This window comes from Corylus avellana, chromosome ca11, assembly GCF_901000735.1.
Source record: "Corylus avellana chromosome ca11, CavTom2PMs-1.0".
In the NCBI taxonomy this organism is placed as follows: Eukaryota; Viridiplantae; Streptophyta; class Magnoliopsida; order Fagales; family Betulaceae; genus Corylus; species Corylus avellana.
Window position 1 is genome coordinate 3,064,014 of NC_081551.1, and position 16,852 is coordinate 3,080,865.

Below are 16,852 nucleotides of genomic sequence, written 5' to 3' on the forward strand. Positions count from 1 at the left end.
CAAGTCACCACCAAAAGAGCACAATATACTAAGCGTCACAAACACGCTAAACTTGCGAGCGTTACCCCCACTCGCGGAAGTGGTGTTATTGTAATTTAAGGGCAAGTGAATTTACTTTATTGTCGTGATTTGCTAACGTGTCCGTTATAGGGGGCGAGTAGGATGGTTGGGGTGTTTGGGAACAGAATAAACTGGAATTCAGAGGAATTTGGATTCCGGTGGGGGAGGGAATCAATAAAGAGGGAGAGGAAAAGGTGATGTTGGGGAATGGACAGCTGGAAACGAACTGGAGAGAAATCGGACGACGGAGGATGGGATTCTGAGGTCGCCTTTGTTTGCTTTTTTTCGCAAAGTTTCTTTTGCGGGATTTTGATTGGTGAGTACGATGTGTACTTTTTGAGTTTGGACTCCTTTTTTGAATTTTAATTGGATTCTTGTTCTTCCTTATCCATTGCCTATTCCTGTGGTCACCACTCCCTTAATTACTCGAATAAACATAAATATATATTTTTTATAATATTTTTATTGCATTTTTTTTTAATTGGTCGTTGATTTTAGGAAAATGCTAAATATTCTTTTAGTGTTTTTTTAATTGTGATATAACTTTTAAAATTATCGTTAAATTTAAAATTATTATTATTGACTTTTAATCTGTTTGTGATTTTAAAAGTCACATCACAATTAAAAAAATACTAAAATAACACTAGAAAAACACCTAACTTTTTCCTTTTTTTTTTAGATGAACCATCAATTACATGTCACATCAATGTAAAAGATAAAAAAACTTTTTCATCACATTTTTGCTTAAAGCTCTCTTAACAATATATATAGCGAATAAAGACTTAATAAAAAAATATTTTTAAATATAATATCATATTAAAAATATGTTACATTTTTATATATTTAATCTTTAAAAACCACTTAAATTCTGTAACTTGAGAACCCATAAATTTGTTTGGGATCCCGTTCTAGCTTCCTCAGCTTATTGCCCAACACATGCCAAAATGTTGAATTGCATGCCTGTATTTTCGTGATAGCAAAAATTTCAAACTCCATAAAAAAAAAAAAAAAAAAAAAAAAAAAAAAGTGGTTGTCAAATCTTGAATATGTAGGTTGTTGGTTCATATTCAAGGTGATGTTATGCAAAGTATGTGTGTTAAATGTATTTTGAAAGGTATTTTTTGGTTTTTAGTGTTAATGTTTTAAAAAGTTACTCTTCATATGTCAAATCTTCTTAGACTTAGAGTGGTTCGCTCTCTATCATGTGTAGTTGGCTGATAACATACTTTTGAAGCATCGACACGTGAAAGACGTTTTAAATCTCAAATAAGTTTGGCCGTTGCGCCAAACAATATGCCATTGGACCAATTCGCTCTTAAATCTTAAAAGGATTAGTAAAACAAGGGTTCAACTTATTCATCTTGCCGAAACAAGTAACTTCTTTCATCGATGCAACCTTAAGGAATGCCTTGGCACTCACAAACAAACTCCAAATCTCAACATTAATTATTCGCATTACTGTTATGTATGCTTTAAGCCGTGGAAAGTCTTTGTCTAATGAGTGCACTTTTTTCGTGTGTCTTGAATTATTTATGGTCCAATTAACTATCTTGCACTAACTTCATCCTATTGTAAGGGTGATCAACACTTTCGTCTACAAAGAGCCTCATATAGTACCATACTTGTCTAATAACTATTATTTTTGGTGGACTCTATCAATACAATATATTGCACCCAACTGCCCTTAAAGTCCAAAACATATGCTCTTAATATATCATCCAAAATCCGGATTGTCTTTTTCAACAGTATAGAGTGAAATATCGTAATTTGTTCACGTAGTGCAATTTTGAATTATCTGAGCATAGAACACCTGTTTGGACAAATGAATCTCATTAAGCCCTATCTCATGCACGAGTCGTACATACTACAATTCAGTCAACCAATTGTAGCTAATTCCTTTTCACATTAAATATAGATCATGTTAGGATTGAATCATTGGCATAAAATGGGTTGATCAAATCTACAAGTAAAAATCAAATAATAAACAAGGGGCCCTATTTTGGGTGATGTAGGACCCAAGACTTTTTAGCCTAATAAGACGCGTAAGACAGCCCAAGCCCGAAGGTTAGTGATGTCAAGCCCATCCTATCCTGGCCTCACCGTTGATGATTTGTCAAAAACAGATCACCAAAAGATCTGCAGTACACGTAGGAACAGTTTCGTGCCTTCTATGTTGTATATATCTCCTTCAGATAACTTTTCTACTTATTTATTTATTTATTTTTTAAAATAATAATAATAAATAAACTTTTGTATTTTCAGACGAACAACTTGACAACAATGAAGAGGAGTTTCTTTTTTGCACTTCATTGCTGAGATTTGTTTTTTTATAACATTATTTTTTTTAAAGGGCTTTGCAGTTTTTTCTGTTTTTCTGTTTTTCTTTTGTAATTTTCAAAAGAAAAAACATCACAAACAATACAAAATACTTAAAACACCTTTATAAATAAAAAATATTATCTTAAAACATTAACAAACGGAAGTATTACTTAGGCCAAAATCGTCTGCACAAATACATTGTTAAAGGAGAATCCTCATATATGGTTCTTCTTCAATAATGATAATGGCTTTGTTCTAGCATGGAAAATAATACAACAGTTTTGAGATATGCTCCCTCCTCCTCTCTCCTTCTCCTTGTACTCCTCGCTCATACATTTTCCCTCTCATTCTGGTTTTTTTCTTTATGTTTGTAAGTATTCTCTGACTTGATCAGTAATTTCGATTTCTCCGTAATGCGTCCATCCACCTTCTACCGTATTGTGCCGTTCATTTCTTCCTTGGTTGCTGTTGCTTGCTAGTTTTTTGTTTTGAATAAGATGTTTTTTTCTCTCTTAATCTACCCATATGAGCGAGGAAGAATAATTAAATGTGATAGGTTATTTCTTACAGCCAGAATAGTTCGGTGCATTTATTTGGTAGGCATTTTCTTGGAGTAAAGTTGTTAAATCACTAACCATTTTCACCAAAAGCTTAATTTAATAATAGTAAGAAGAAGAAGAAGAATAAAATTAATAATTTAATTAAGATTTGAAGAGTTGCTTCCAAACACTACGTACTAAAATGACGTGGCTAGTTATGGAGGATATAATGGAGAAGTAAATAGCGTGCGGGTAACGTCGAAGAGGAAATGATGGCTCACAGCCTTTTTGCCTTATTCTCTCTCTTTATGTATATAAATAGGCTTCACCAATAGAACTAAATTAAGAATGTGGCTTTAAAATTAATGGGTTTTTCAATAGTACTTGTGTCCCTTCTGCTAGCAAATTGGGTGATTGCAAGTGAAGGCAGTGACATTAGCTTTGATCAAAACTATAAAGTCACATGGGGTTTTGATCATGTCTTGTCTCTAAATCAAGGAAGAGAAATTCAGCTCTCAATGGATATTTCTTCGGGTTATTAATCATATCTCTCTACCCCTATTTTTTTTTTTTCTTCTCAAAATTATGGTTCAAGGATCATCCCTTCTCAATTATTATAATGCATGCATGCCTTCTCTCACCAATATAATAATGTATTAATCATTATTATTATTATTATTTTCTGAACAGGTATATATCAATCATATATATATATATATATATATATATATATATATTAAAACATGATAATAATATATTTTTGCTTTTTGTATAGGGGCTGGCCTCGCATCCAAGCTAAGCTATGGTTCTGGATTCTTTCATATGAGTATGAAGCTACCAGACAAGGATTCGGCTGGAGTTGTTACTACTTTCTATGTGAGTTCCATGCCCTTTCTTTTATTATAATTGGTTTTGTTATATGTTAAAGCATTCTTTTTTTGACGGTCGGATCAACGATGGAGTTTTTACAAAATAAGGGAGGAGTCGTTAGAAAACTAGTTGTCTCGGAAGAGTTGAGGCACTCCAACGTCCAAGTTAGTAATTAAGGTTCTCTTTGAGGGAGAAAAATTGGATAGGAGGAGTAGTAACCAGAGAAAATTATATATGTTATATACCTGAAACCTCCTTTCCTTATATAAGTTTTTGTTCCCGCCTCCCTCGGACTAGATTTTAGTATTTTTCCGCATCTATGAAGATTACGGCTAATCGTTTTTTTATTTCATTTTTTAGTAAGGTTACAACTCTTTTATCTATTTAAGCCTAATAAGGACGGCTTAGGTCGCAGTTTATGTGGTATTTTCATCAGTTTTCACTAAGAAATACTTGAAGGTTGAGTTTTCTTTTATTTTGCCTCAATTCATTAATTTTGTTTTGAGAAATGTTGAGGGTACCAAATCTTTTACAAAGATGATGTGGAGTTTATTCATTGGTACCCATAGGCCATAATGTTTCTCTTTATTAATTGTTTTGATAATTTTCAATGAATAAGTTTTGCATCATCTTGTTACCCACCTCTTAATAAAAGATTTGGTACCTCTAGCATTTTTCTTTTGTTTTTGATTTTTGGGGAGAATTGTTAATTCTATATTGTTTGGTTTTGGGACCCACCACACCCATGTTGCATCAATTTGATTCTCAGTAGTTAAAATATATCCTTTGATCAACCAAGGAAAACATGTTCTATTTATCCAAGTTTATGTCTTTTATGCATATGAAATGGAGGAGGTAATTGATTCAAGGTGATGATCAATATATATGCAGCTAACTTCTCATAGCAATAATCATGATGAGCTGGATTTCGAGTTCTTGGGCAATAGGGAAGGGAAGCCATACACATTACAAACAAATGTGTTTGCAAATGGTCGAGGGAATAGAGAGCAAAGAATGCATCTTTGGTTTGATCCCACAGCAAATTTTCATACTTACGGGATTCTCTGGAACCAACATCAAATTGTGTAGGAATTAAAAACCTTTTTTTTCCAAAAGTTTAACCGGATAGAAAGATATAAATTAACCTTTTTTTCTTTGGGTATGCATTTAAGAAGCCTAAAAGTGCGTTTAATACTCAAAAAGTCAATTTGAAGAAGAAAAAAAATGCATGTTTGATAAAAAGAAATTGAAAGTACTTTTAATAATTCAAAAAGCTCAAAAATAGCCAAAACGTATTTTTAGCAAAAGTTTAAAAATGAAGTTTTTGTCAAAAAGTGTTTTTTAACTTAAAAACTTTATTTCTCAAACGTAATCACAAATATGTTATAAATCAACACTTTAATATATATATATATATATATATAACCTAATATGATGCTTAATTTGTTGCAGATTTTATGTGGACAATATTCCCATTAGAGTATTCAAGAACAAGAGGAACATTGGAGTTGAGTACCCATCACAGCCAATGCAAATAGAAGGCAGCTTGTGGGATGGAGATAGCTGGGCAACCGATGGAGGCCAAACAAAAATTAACTGGACTTATGCACCATTTCAAGCACATTTTCAAGGATTTGAGATCGGTGGCTGCGCAGCACTTGACAACTCAAGCATTCAACAGTGTTATTCTCCCAACTATTGGTGGAATACGGAAAAGTACTGGAAACTGGATTCCAAACAACAAAGAGAGTACGAGAATGTTAGAAACAAGTACATTAACTATGATTATTGTTCTGATAGGCACAGATACCCAATCCCTCCCCCAGAGTGCCTTGATGATCAATGAAGACCCTCAACTATAAGTCAATAAAGTTGTACTTTTAATAAAGAAAATAAATAAATAGCATCTTATTCGGATATTAACTTTTCATTTAAAAATACAGACTCTTACAATTGGTTGGCCGAATTGCATGTAATTTAAATAATTCTACATAGACGGGGCTTTCGGACTTACGTGTGCGGATCGAGCGGCCTAAAGAATTCTGATCCCATATCAACATAAACTATACCATTTGTGTATCATTTACTCAACTTTAACTCAATGCAATTTAGACCATATTTTAAAGTTTAGTGTAAATTTGTTCTCTCCACCCAATTAAGTTGGATGAAAATGCATATGCATGTCCTTGACAAGCATACTCATTTTACATTTTTTAGCTATAAAAATATTCCTTATCTGATGTCGAAAACCGATATAAGATATATTTGAGACTAAGGCTGATTTTTTTTCTTTTCTTTTTGCTCTCTCTCACCTCTTTATTTGTCGGAAGTTGCAAGCTAGATCTATTAACGTCCGTCTATCTTCATCATGCACACACCCCTTCACTAGCCCATCCTCACTTCTTTTCTCAATAAAGCGGGAATAATTCTCTCTTTTGACTGAAGCTGTTGCGAAGTATGTTCCTTTGTTTGAAAATGTGAGAAACATAATTTTTATTAACTATATCATTCAGTGCACCGTTATTTTTAATGGTCTAATCATCATCCTACAACACACGCCTCCGTCAAGGTGGCTCTCTCCTAAGCCTTTTGATCATTGAATTATGGAATCGGATCGGTTTGGAACCATTTCCTGTTTTAATTTAATTCACGTAATGTTTGTTTTGATCAAAGAATTATGGAATCAGATTGGTTTGCATCATCTTGTATTGTAGATGTTTGATGTATTGGATATGTTTGATGTATTGAATTAATTAGATGTATTTGATTAATTGGATGTATTGGATATGTTTGATGTATTGGATTAATTGGATGTATTTGATTAATTGGATGTATTGAATATGTTTGATGCATTGGATTAATTGGAGATATTTGATGTATTGGATATGTTTGATGTATTGGATTAATTGGATATTGGATGTAAATGTAGATATTGGATTGAATTGAATGTATTGAATAATGTAAATGTAGATATTGGATTAAATTGAATTGAATGTATTGGATATTGGATATTGAATGTATTGGATTGAATGTATTATATTGAATATTAGGTTAATACGTAAATTTGGGTATAAACCCGAATAATTCATAAAATATATAAATGAAAAAAAGAGAAGATTTTTGACGTGTCAAACTGTGTGACACGTCAATAATTTTTTTGACGTGGTGAAATTTACCATGTCAATTTTTTTTTTACATGACGTGGTAAATTTCACCATGTCAAAAAAAATTTTGACGTTATAAATTTCACCACGTAAAAAAAATTATTGACGTTGTGAACATGCCACATCAAAAATTTTCACCGTGTTGTGCCGTTCATTTCCTCCCCGGTCGCTACTGCTACTTGCTGGTTGTTTGTTTTGAATAAGATGTTTTTTCTCTCTCGATTTGCCCTCATGAGCGAGAATGAATAATTAGGTGTAATGAGTTATTTCTCATAGCCTGAATAGCTCGGTGCATTTATTTGGTATGCATTTTCTTGGAGTAAAGTTGTTAAATCACTAACCATTTTCACCAAAAGCTTAATTTAATAAAAATAAGAAGAAGAAGAAGAAGAAAATTAATAATTTAATTAAGATTTGAAGAGTTGCTTCCAAACACTACGTACTAAAATGATGTGGCTAGTTATGCAGGATATAATTAATGGAGAAGTGAATAGCGTGTGGGTAACGTTGAAGAGGAAATGATGACTCACACCCTTTTTGCCTTATTCTCTCTCTTTATGTATATAAATAGGCTTCGCCAAAAGAACAAAATTAAGAAGGTGGCTTTAAAATTAATGGGTTTATCAATAGTACTTGTGTCCCTTCTACTAGCAAATTGGGTGATTGCAAGTGAAGGCAGTGACATTAGCTTTGATCAAAACTATAAAGTCACATGGGGTTTTGATCATGTCTTGTCTCTAAATCAAGGAAGAGAAATTCAGCTCTCAATGGATATTTCTTCGGGTTATTAATTATATCTCTCTACCTATTTTTTTTTTATTCTTTTTTTTCTCAAAATTATGGTTCAAGGATCATCCCTTCTCAATTATTATAATGCATGCATGCCTTCTCTCACCAATATATTAATGTATTAATCATTATTATTATTATTTTATGAACAGGTATATATCAATCATATATATATCACAACTATCATATATATAGATATTAAAACATGATAATAATATATTTTTGCTTCTTGTATAGGGGCTGGCTTCGCATCCAAGCTAAGCTATGGTTCTGGATTCTTTAATATGAGTATGAAGCTACCAGACAAGGATTCGGCTGGAGTTGTTTCTACTTTCTATGTGAGTTCCATGCCCTTTCTTTTATTATTATTGGTTTTGTTATATGTTAAAGCTTTTGTTTTTGTTTTGTTTTTTTTTGTTTTTTTTTTTTTTTTTCGGACGGTCGGATCAACAATGGAGTTTTTACAAAATAAGGGAGGAGTCGTTAGAAAACTATCCGTCTCGGAAGACTTGAGGCACTCCGACGTCCAAGTTAGTAATTAAGGTTCACTTTGAGGGAGAAAAATTGGATAGAAGGAGTAAGCAAAGAAAATTATATATGTTATATATATACCTAAAACTTCCTTTCCTTATATAAGTTTTGTTCCCGCCTCCCTCGCGCTAGATTTAAGTATTTCCCGCATCTATGAAGATTGCGGCTAATCGTTTTTTATTTCATTTTTTAGTAGGGTTATGGCTCTTTTATCTATTTAAGCCTAATAAGAACGGCTTAGCTAGGTCGTAGTTTAATTATGTGGCATTTTTATCAGTTTTCACTAAGAAATACTCGAAGGTTAAGTTTTCTTTTATTTTTCCTCAATTCTTTAATTTTGTTTTGAGAAATACCGGGGGTATCAAATCTTTTACCAATGAGATTAATACCAAGATGATGTGAAGCATATTCATTGGTACCTGTAGCATTTTTATTTATTAATTGTTTTGATCATTTCCAATGAATATGCTCTACATCACCTTGGTACACATCTCTTGGTAAAAAATTTAGTATCTTTAGCATTTCTCTTTTGTTTTTGGTTTTGGGGAAAATTGTTAATCCTATAATGTTTGGTTTTGCGACCCCCACCACACCCATGCTGCATCAATTTGAGTCTCAGTAGATAAAATAGATCCGTTGATCACCCAAGCAAAACATGTTCTATTTATCAAAGTTTATCCTTTTATGTGTATATATATATATTGCCATCTTTTTTCTTAATGCGGACAAAATGGAGGTGGCTGATGATCAATATACATGCAGCTAACTTCTCATAGCAATAATCATGATGAGCTGGATTTCGAGTTCATGGGCAATAGAGAAGGGAAGCCATACACATTACAAACAAATGTGTTTGCAAATGGTCAAGGAAATAGAGAGGAAAGAATGCTTCTTTGGTTTGATCCCACAGCAAATTTTCATACTTATGGGATTCTTTGGAACCAACATCAAATTGTGTAGGAATTAAAAACCCTTTTTTCCAAAAGTTTAAGCGGATAGAAAGATGTAAATTTAATTACTTATGGGTTGTTTGGGTGTGCGTTTGAGATGCTTAAAAATGCGTTTAAAACTTAAAAAGTCAATTTGAAGAAAAAAAAAAAAAACCCATTTGGTAAAAAAAATTGAAAGCACTTTTAAAGATTCAAAAAGCTAAAAAATAGCAAAAACGCATTTTTAGTAAAAGCTTAAAAATAAAGTTTTGCCAAAAAGTGTTTTTTGACTTAAAAACTCTATTTCTTAAACGCAATCATGAATATGCTCTTAATTAACACTATATATATATATATATATATATATATATATAACCTAATATGATGCTTAATTTGTTGCAGATTTTATGTGGACAATATTCCCATTAGAGTATTCAAGAACAAGAGGAACGTTGGAGTTGAGTACCCATCACTACAACCAATGCAAATAGAAGGCAGCTTGTGGGATGGAGATAGCTGGGCAACCGATGGAGGCCAAACAAAAACTAACTGGACTTATGCACCATTTCAAGCACATTTTCAAGGATTTGAGATCGGTGGCTGCGCAGCACTTGACAACTCAAGCATTCAACAGTGTTATTCTCCCAACTATTGGTGGAATACGGAAAAGTACTGGAAACTGGATCCCGGACAACAAAGTGAGTACGAGAATGTGAGGAACAAGTACATTAACTATGATTATTGTTCTGATAGGCACAGATACCCGATCCCTCCCCCAGAGTGCCTTGATGATCAATGAAGACCCTCAACTATAAGACATTAAAGTTGTATTTTTAATGAAGAAAACAAATAAATAGCATCTATATTAACTTTTCGTTTAAAAATACGGACTCTTACAATTGGTTGGTCGAATTGCATGTAATTCAAATAACCCCAAGTAGAAGGGGCTGTAGGACTTACGTGTGTGGATCGAGCGGCCTAAAGAATTCTAATCCCATATCAACATAAACTATACCATTTGTGTATCATTTACTCAACTTTAACTCAATGCAATTTAAACCATATTTTAATGTTTAGTTTCAGTTTGTTTTCTCCACCCAATTAAGTTGGATGAAAATGCATATGCATGTCCTTGACAAGCATACTCATTTTACATTTTTTAGCTATAAAAATATTCCTTATTTGATGTCGAAAACCGATATAAGATATATTTGAGACTAAGGTTGATTTTTTTTTTTTTGGGGGCTCTCTCTCTCACCTCTTTATTTGTGGGAAGTTGCAAGCTAGATCTATTAACGTCCGTCTATCTCCATCATGCACACGCCCCTTCACTAGCCCATCCTCACTTCTTTTCTCAATAAAGCAGGAATGGTTCTCTCTTTTGACTGAAGCTGTCGCGAAATATGTTCATTTGTTTGAAAATGTGAGAAACATAATTTTTATTGACCATATCATTCAGTGCACCCTTATTTTTAATGGTCTAAATACTACAACACAAGCCTCCGTCAAGGCAGCCCTCTGTTAAGCCTTTTGATCAAAAAATTTTGGAACTTGATCGGTTTGGAACCATTTCCTGTTTTAATTTATTTCACGTAATGACTATTTTGGGGTGTTTGTTGAAATTTTACACCCCCTCCTACTGTATTTTTATTTTAATTTAATTTTATGGATTTATCTTGCTAAAAAAAAACTAATAATTTTGTGGCAATTTTGTTAGTGTAATTTGCCTTTTTTTTTTTTTAAATAAAACAATAATAAAATAAAAAATTAAGGCAATTTTGTGGGCTGGTTATAGTTTTGAATCGTAACTCAATTTTGTGGGCTACCCATAAAGCCCAATCTCACTTCTCCAAGAGCCCAAGCCCTGAACACCATCGCCTGAGCCTCTGCAAAGCTCATCATCTCACTCTTTCTTCTTCTTCTTTGACCCAATCCCAGAGCTCCTTCGGTGCTCTTGCCGGACCCTCCGTAGCTCAAGCTCACTCACACAGAGTCCGCAATCCGAACCCTTCCCAATGACCCATCTTCCTAGGCGGACTGTCTATCCCTTTCTCTTACTTCTCTTCCAAATTCTCTTCTCCGCAATCGCCTTTGGATCGGTTCTCCGAGAAGCAGGTGAAGAAGAGTTCTCGGAGGAGTTGCTGCTGAGACCCTTACCTGATCGGAAAGTATTGGCGCATTTCCATTTCGAAACCAGAGCTCCGTCTTCTCTCTCCGACTCCTATGGCCGCCACCACCACCTCTTCCCCAAAGCAATTGCTCAGCTGGTAAGTTATAGACCTCTGTTTGGTTTCTGAGAAAATTTTGGATAGTGGGATATAAGAAGAAACGCAAAGTAAATTTCTTGGATCTTGTAGTTCTTGGTCTTTTGCTTTTGGTTTGTAAAAGCCCGACTAAGTAACAAATTCAATCAAAGATTTGATATTGCACTAAAAAGGAAAGGTATTTATTTATACGAGAAGAAGAATGGGTATCTGTGTTTATTGGGGTTTACCATAGTGACAATAATCTGCCCTTGTATGTGTTGAATTAGATAAGTAAGATTTGAGAACCTTTGGATAGGTGGAAACAACTTAGTTTTTATGCTATGTGACTAAGTCACTAAAGTCCTCCACTTAACTTCAAGCCTTATGTTATTTTATCTCGTAGGAAATGTGATCATATGCTGTTTTGAAATTCAAGTTAATTGCAATGAGGAATGAGGCTGCATTCATAATTTGCTTCTTTGTTAAATTCATTTTTATGAAAATACACCCCTCCCCTACAGGCACCTTGGATTGGCTAGCCAGGACATGGCAATACTAATGACTCTCTTCTTTTCTTTTTTTTTCTTAATGGAATCAACAATATGACCGTTGTACATAACCTAAAATTAAGGTGAATCCTTTTTAATATTTTGAGTATACTAAATAACTCATCAAATTCTATTGCTTGGACAGGTTCAGAAATTCCGAGTTAAGGAAATGGAATTATCTTTTACACAAGGTCGATGGAACTATGATCAGTGGGGTGGATTTGACCCCATCCCAAGCAGCAATGCAAAGCCTCCTGGGGTGGAGTTATGGGCTGTCTTTGATGTCCCCCAGCATCAGGTTGATGCTTACTGGAAGAATCTAACCCATACTCTTTCAGGTCTCTTCTGTGCTTCAATCAACTTCCTAGAGTCTTCTACCACTTATTCTGCTCCTGAATGGAGCTTTCAACCATCTTCTGGCAGTCTGAGGTATGGCACATTGCCCCGTGAAGCTGTTTGCACCGAGAACCTAACTCCCTGGTTGAAGCTCCTTCCATGCCGTGACAAAGCTGGGCTTTCTGTATTAATGCACAGACCTTCTATATATAGAGGATTTTATCATTCTCAACGGTTGCACTTGAAGTCATCTCAATTTGATTCAGGCGGGTTGGAATCAGGAATTGTACTAGAACAAACACTTACAGTCGTTCTTCAGCCTAATAGTCAGAGCACTAGTAAAACTTATTCCATTGAAACAAAATTACAACCAAGCTGGTCTTTGAGTTCGATTTTTGGAAGGAAAGTTACTGGAAGATGTGTTCTTGCCAAGTCTAGTAATGTTTACCTTCAACTTGAGAGAGGTCTGGTCACTGAATTGGAGAATCTACAGATGGAAAATGTGATATCCAGGGCTGATAATATGGGCTCTGAAGGGTTAAGGAGTAACCCTGGCTTTGAGTTGTCTGTTAAGCCTGACAGGGTGTTTAAAGAAGTGAATAGCATTTATAGCAAGAGCTCATCTGTTCTTTGTGAATATTCAATTGTGAAGTACAGTGACTCTGAGCCGTTTGATTTAGGCCTTACATGGAAGCTTCCTGTAGTTTGGTCATGCCAACAAGCACCATTACATGCTAGCAGGTTCTTAATGGGTAGTGGGAATGAAAGAGGTGCCATTGCAATATCCTTAACGTCCACAGAATTAAATGAGGGTTTCCTTGGTGCTAATACTGTTGAAGATAGGTGTAAGTTGCAAGTTGACATTTTCCAAGTTGTGCCTTGGTATATTAAGGTGTACTTTCATACTCTACAAGTCTTTGTTGATGGACAACCTCAGGGACTCACAGATGTTGTAGAGAAGATGCATGTTTCACCTTCTGAAGACAAGGTATCGCCTGGGGTAATGGAGCTGGTTCTAAAATTTCCTTGTGGTGTGAAATCAGCCACTTTAACTTTAGAGTTTGATAAGGTATGAATCGCATGATCTGGCAATTCTTCAACTTTTTTTTCTTCAAATTGAGTCATTCTTTGATAAGCATTTTCATACGTGTTGTATGATTGAATCACATATATTTTCTTTGGTCAGCACATAATAATATTTTCTAAGTCTTGTACATAAATAACACTAAATGTCATGTTTTACATAGGGCATCAATAAGGTAACTTGAATACCTAATGATAGTGAATCTTGCTGGTTCATTGAAATCACTTCATAACTTGAACACAGACACAGCTAATAATATTAGGTATACATATAGGTTGTAAAATTCAGTAGTTTGAACTTTACTCAAACCCCAACTCCCCCACCACCAATAGAAAAAAAGGGAAAAAAGTAATTTAAATGTTCTCTAGGATAACTTGTGGACATCATAGACATTCTTTCCTCGATGCTCAAACTAAACCAGCTCAACTAAACCCCACTCCCAACTTTAGTGCCTCAATTTCACTTTGAGCCTAGATGTCAGTATGGGAGAGTTATTTAAGATTATTAGGAATCCTAACCATTGCCAGTGCATCTTTCTAGGATTTACCTAATTATGTTTCTTACTTTGAGACTTCTCTGGGCCAAAAGTTGAATGTTCATTTGGTTTCTCTATTATAAATTGTTGATATTCTTGGTACTGCGTTGTAATGTCTATGATGTCTCCATAGGGATTTTTGCACATCGATGAATATCCTCCAGATGCTAATCAAGGGTTTGACATTCCATCAGCTGTAATAAGCTTTCCTAACTTCCTTGCAAGCACACATTATCTTGAAGAGAACTCTTTGACCAAGACACCCATGTTGTCTAAATTTCAGGTAATTATGTACTCCCTGTATGTCATTGGTAATAAATGCTTTGGATTTCCATGACTCATCTGATCGACTGTCTGAATTTATGGTGCAGGAAAAGAGTCTTGTTCTATCTTACACTGAAGTATTACTTGTACCATTGACAACTCCTGATTTTAGCATGCCTTACAATGTCATCACAATTACATGCACGGTATTTGCATTATATTTTGGATCTTTAGTCAATGTACTTCGAAGACGTGTTGGTGAGGAGGAAAGACTTTTAAAAAACAGAGGTAACTCTTTCTCTTGATTTAGGTCATTTTGACTCATTCATTATAATACTAGTGTGTAGAACAATGAGTAAGCAACCATTTTTCATGGTTTTAGATCAGAGTGCTGGTCATAATAACAGTCATCATTTGGTGTTGGTGAAAACCACACAACTCCATTTTGTTAGGCTAGATGCAATTATTGAAGAATTTTTACATTTAGATTAATTAGCACTATTATGTCAGAACTTCTACTTATCAAAAAGAAAAAAACTATTATGTCAGAACTTCTGAGTTTTTGTATGTATATTTATATCTCTGTGTGCTTGTCTTTGTTTGAGCTGGTCATAGTAATAATCATAGCAACAGTTGTCAATAAACTCGACTCAATTCATTGAAGCCTTAATCTCAACAAACAGCAGTAAGCCAACAAAAAAAAAAGGGTATATGAGAGGACCTCCAAGTGTATACACTAATCAACATAATCCAAAAGAGAAGATGGAAGAGTGCTCAAGATAGTCATCCATTACCACACTACTCAAGATTAAATCTTTCAGCATATTCAAAGGAAGCTTCGCTCCATTATAAGTCCCACTAATGTTGGCAAAGACAAAAAAAATAAAAATTCAAAAGATAGAAGAAAAAAAAACCTCAGTTGAATTTGAGCAGTCCAGTAATCAATAAATTGTCCAAAACCACATTATTAATATTGGGATCAAAATCTAATAAAGATCCATCTCATATCGAATGGTGGTTTTAAAAGCCACCATTGGGTGTGGAAAAATTGTGTAACAAAATGAGAGTAAGTGTAGCATTCCTCATAACATTAATATAGCAAGAAATGCTTCTCTTTTTCTTCAGTCACTCCGTCAATTCTTTGAAGAACTTTATGCAATGAAATCTTGTGTGGGGTTTTTTTTTCCTGTGCGAGTTGATAAAGAATAAGTATTCCGAAAATTCATTTTCTTTGGGAAGCATCTAAGATTTTTGTTATGCAATTAATTTCCTGTGGGCTGGCTATGGGGGAATATATGCTTGTCATTTTAACTATTTATTTAAGGCATATCTACCTTCGATTTTCCATAATGCAACCATGCATTTCTTGTTAGTTAGTGTACAAATTTGAAAAAATCAAGCTTCTATCTAAAGGTATGAAAAAAAAATAGCCTATTAATTGTTTATCATCTCAAAAAATATGAAATTCCATCAAGTGTTGCCAAATAGAATCCCATTTGGTGGTTTTTCTTTTTCTTTTAAGAAAAGCTAACCTGAAAATGATGTGGTAACCTTGAAAATTCTACTTCCTTTTTTGCTCTTGAGAAGATGTACATCACCCTTGTTATTTATTCTACAATGTAACTGGCTTGTTGCTTCCCAGCTTCTAATGTTTGCTTTTCATTATTTTGCTTGCAGCTGCCAGAAAAGCCGGTCGGCTTCCTCAGCTGCTATCCAAGTTGTCTGCCAAGCTTAGGGGAAAAGAATGTGAATCTCCCCAGTCGTCCTCAGCTTCATCTTCTTTCAGCAGTTCAAAACTTATACTTAAAGTGGTAATAGTGGCTGGGATCGCCATTTTTTGGCAATTCTATTCCAAATGACGCCATTAGTTAGCCAACTGTACAATTACTTGCCTGTGAGTTTAATGTACAATACGAGCCTTCAATTCCAAAACTAACACCCCATTTTTATGAGTAGGGTACACATGTTAAAAATCTTCTTGATTGGATTTGTTTATACCAAAATTTGAGCCATCTTGTTCAAGAATATTCTGATTTATCTAGATATCAATTATCATCTTCCATTTTCCTTTTCTGGGTAATCAATGATTCTCTACCATTTTAGTTGGAAACATTATTCTCTCCCAGGCCACTTGCTTACCCTGTATTTTTATTTTTATTTTCCAGCTTTCTTATTTGCATTGATATCACATATAAAATGAAATTATAATGGAAAATCTTCATGTTTTTTCGGATGAATGAATATTTTTGTTTGAACAGAGTACTTTCAAACCGCAAAAGTTTACAAGAATGTTCCTGGCTAGCGGGTTGAGGAGAAACGTCGTCGTTAGAGAGAATATGAGGAGTTATAACAAGGATGTTTAAAATTACAAAATCCCACAAGGGACATGAGACATGTTAAGGTAGTTTCAAGAATATTGCTGGACTCATTTATACTATAATATTTTATTTAAGACTTTTACGTTTCCGAATTCATGATTAATAAAGACACTTTAAACCCATGTGTTTAATGTTCTAGTTAATGGTCTTTGTATCATGTGTACGACCTTTGTGTTTCTGAGACTTTTAGGTTACCAAACCAAACCCTATGTGCATCTCCAATAGCTTATACATTTTTTTTTTGTATTTTTAGCTAAGAT

General features: G+C 34.1%; 3 protein-coding genes across 3 annotated transcripts; all 3 read left to right on the plus strand.

The window, feature by feature from the left end:
• Nucleotides 1–3,283: 3,283 nt before the first annotated feature.
• On the plus strand, nt 3,284–5,634 carry LOC132166687 (xyloglucan endotransglucosylase/hydrolase protein 2-like). The gene is made up of 4 exons (XM_059577550.1): nt 3,284–3,452; nt 3,694–3,794; nt 4,680–4,873; nt 5,241–5,634. The coding sequence occupies exons 1-4, from the start codon at nt 3,284–3,286 to the stop codon at nt 5,632–5,634; spliced, it is 858 nt and encodes a 285-aa protein (XP_059433533.1).
• Nucleotides 5,635–7,566: 1,932 nt separating this feature from the next.
• Nucleotides 7,567–10,000, plus strand: LOC132166779 (xyloglucan endotransglucosylase/hydrolase protein 2-like). The gene is made up of 4 exons (XM_059577664.1): nt 7,567–7,735; nt 7,979–8,079; nt 9,035–9,228; nt 9,604–10,000. Exons 1-4 carry the CDS (start codon nt 7,567–7,569, stop codon nt 9,998–10,000), a joined length of 861 nt encoding a protein of 286 aa, XP_059433647.1.
• A 1,087-nt stretch (nt 10,001–11,087) lies between these two features.
• On the plus strand, nt 11,088–16,274 carry LOC132166627 (uncharacterized). Its single transcript, XM_059577474.1, has 5 exons — nt 11,088–11,468; nt 12,141–13,400; nt 14,084–14,233; nt 14,322–14,502; nt 15,892–16,274. The coding sequence occupies exons 1-5, from the start codon at nt 11,217–11,219 to the stop codon at nt 16,071–16,073; spliced, it is 2,025 nt and encodes a 674-aa protein (XP_059433457.1). The 5' UTR covers nt 11,088–11,216; the 3' UTR covers nt 16,074–16,274.
• Nucleotides 16,275–16,852: the final 578 nt, after the last annotated feature.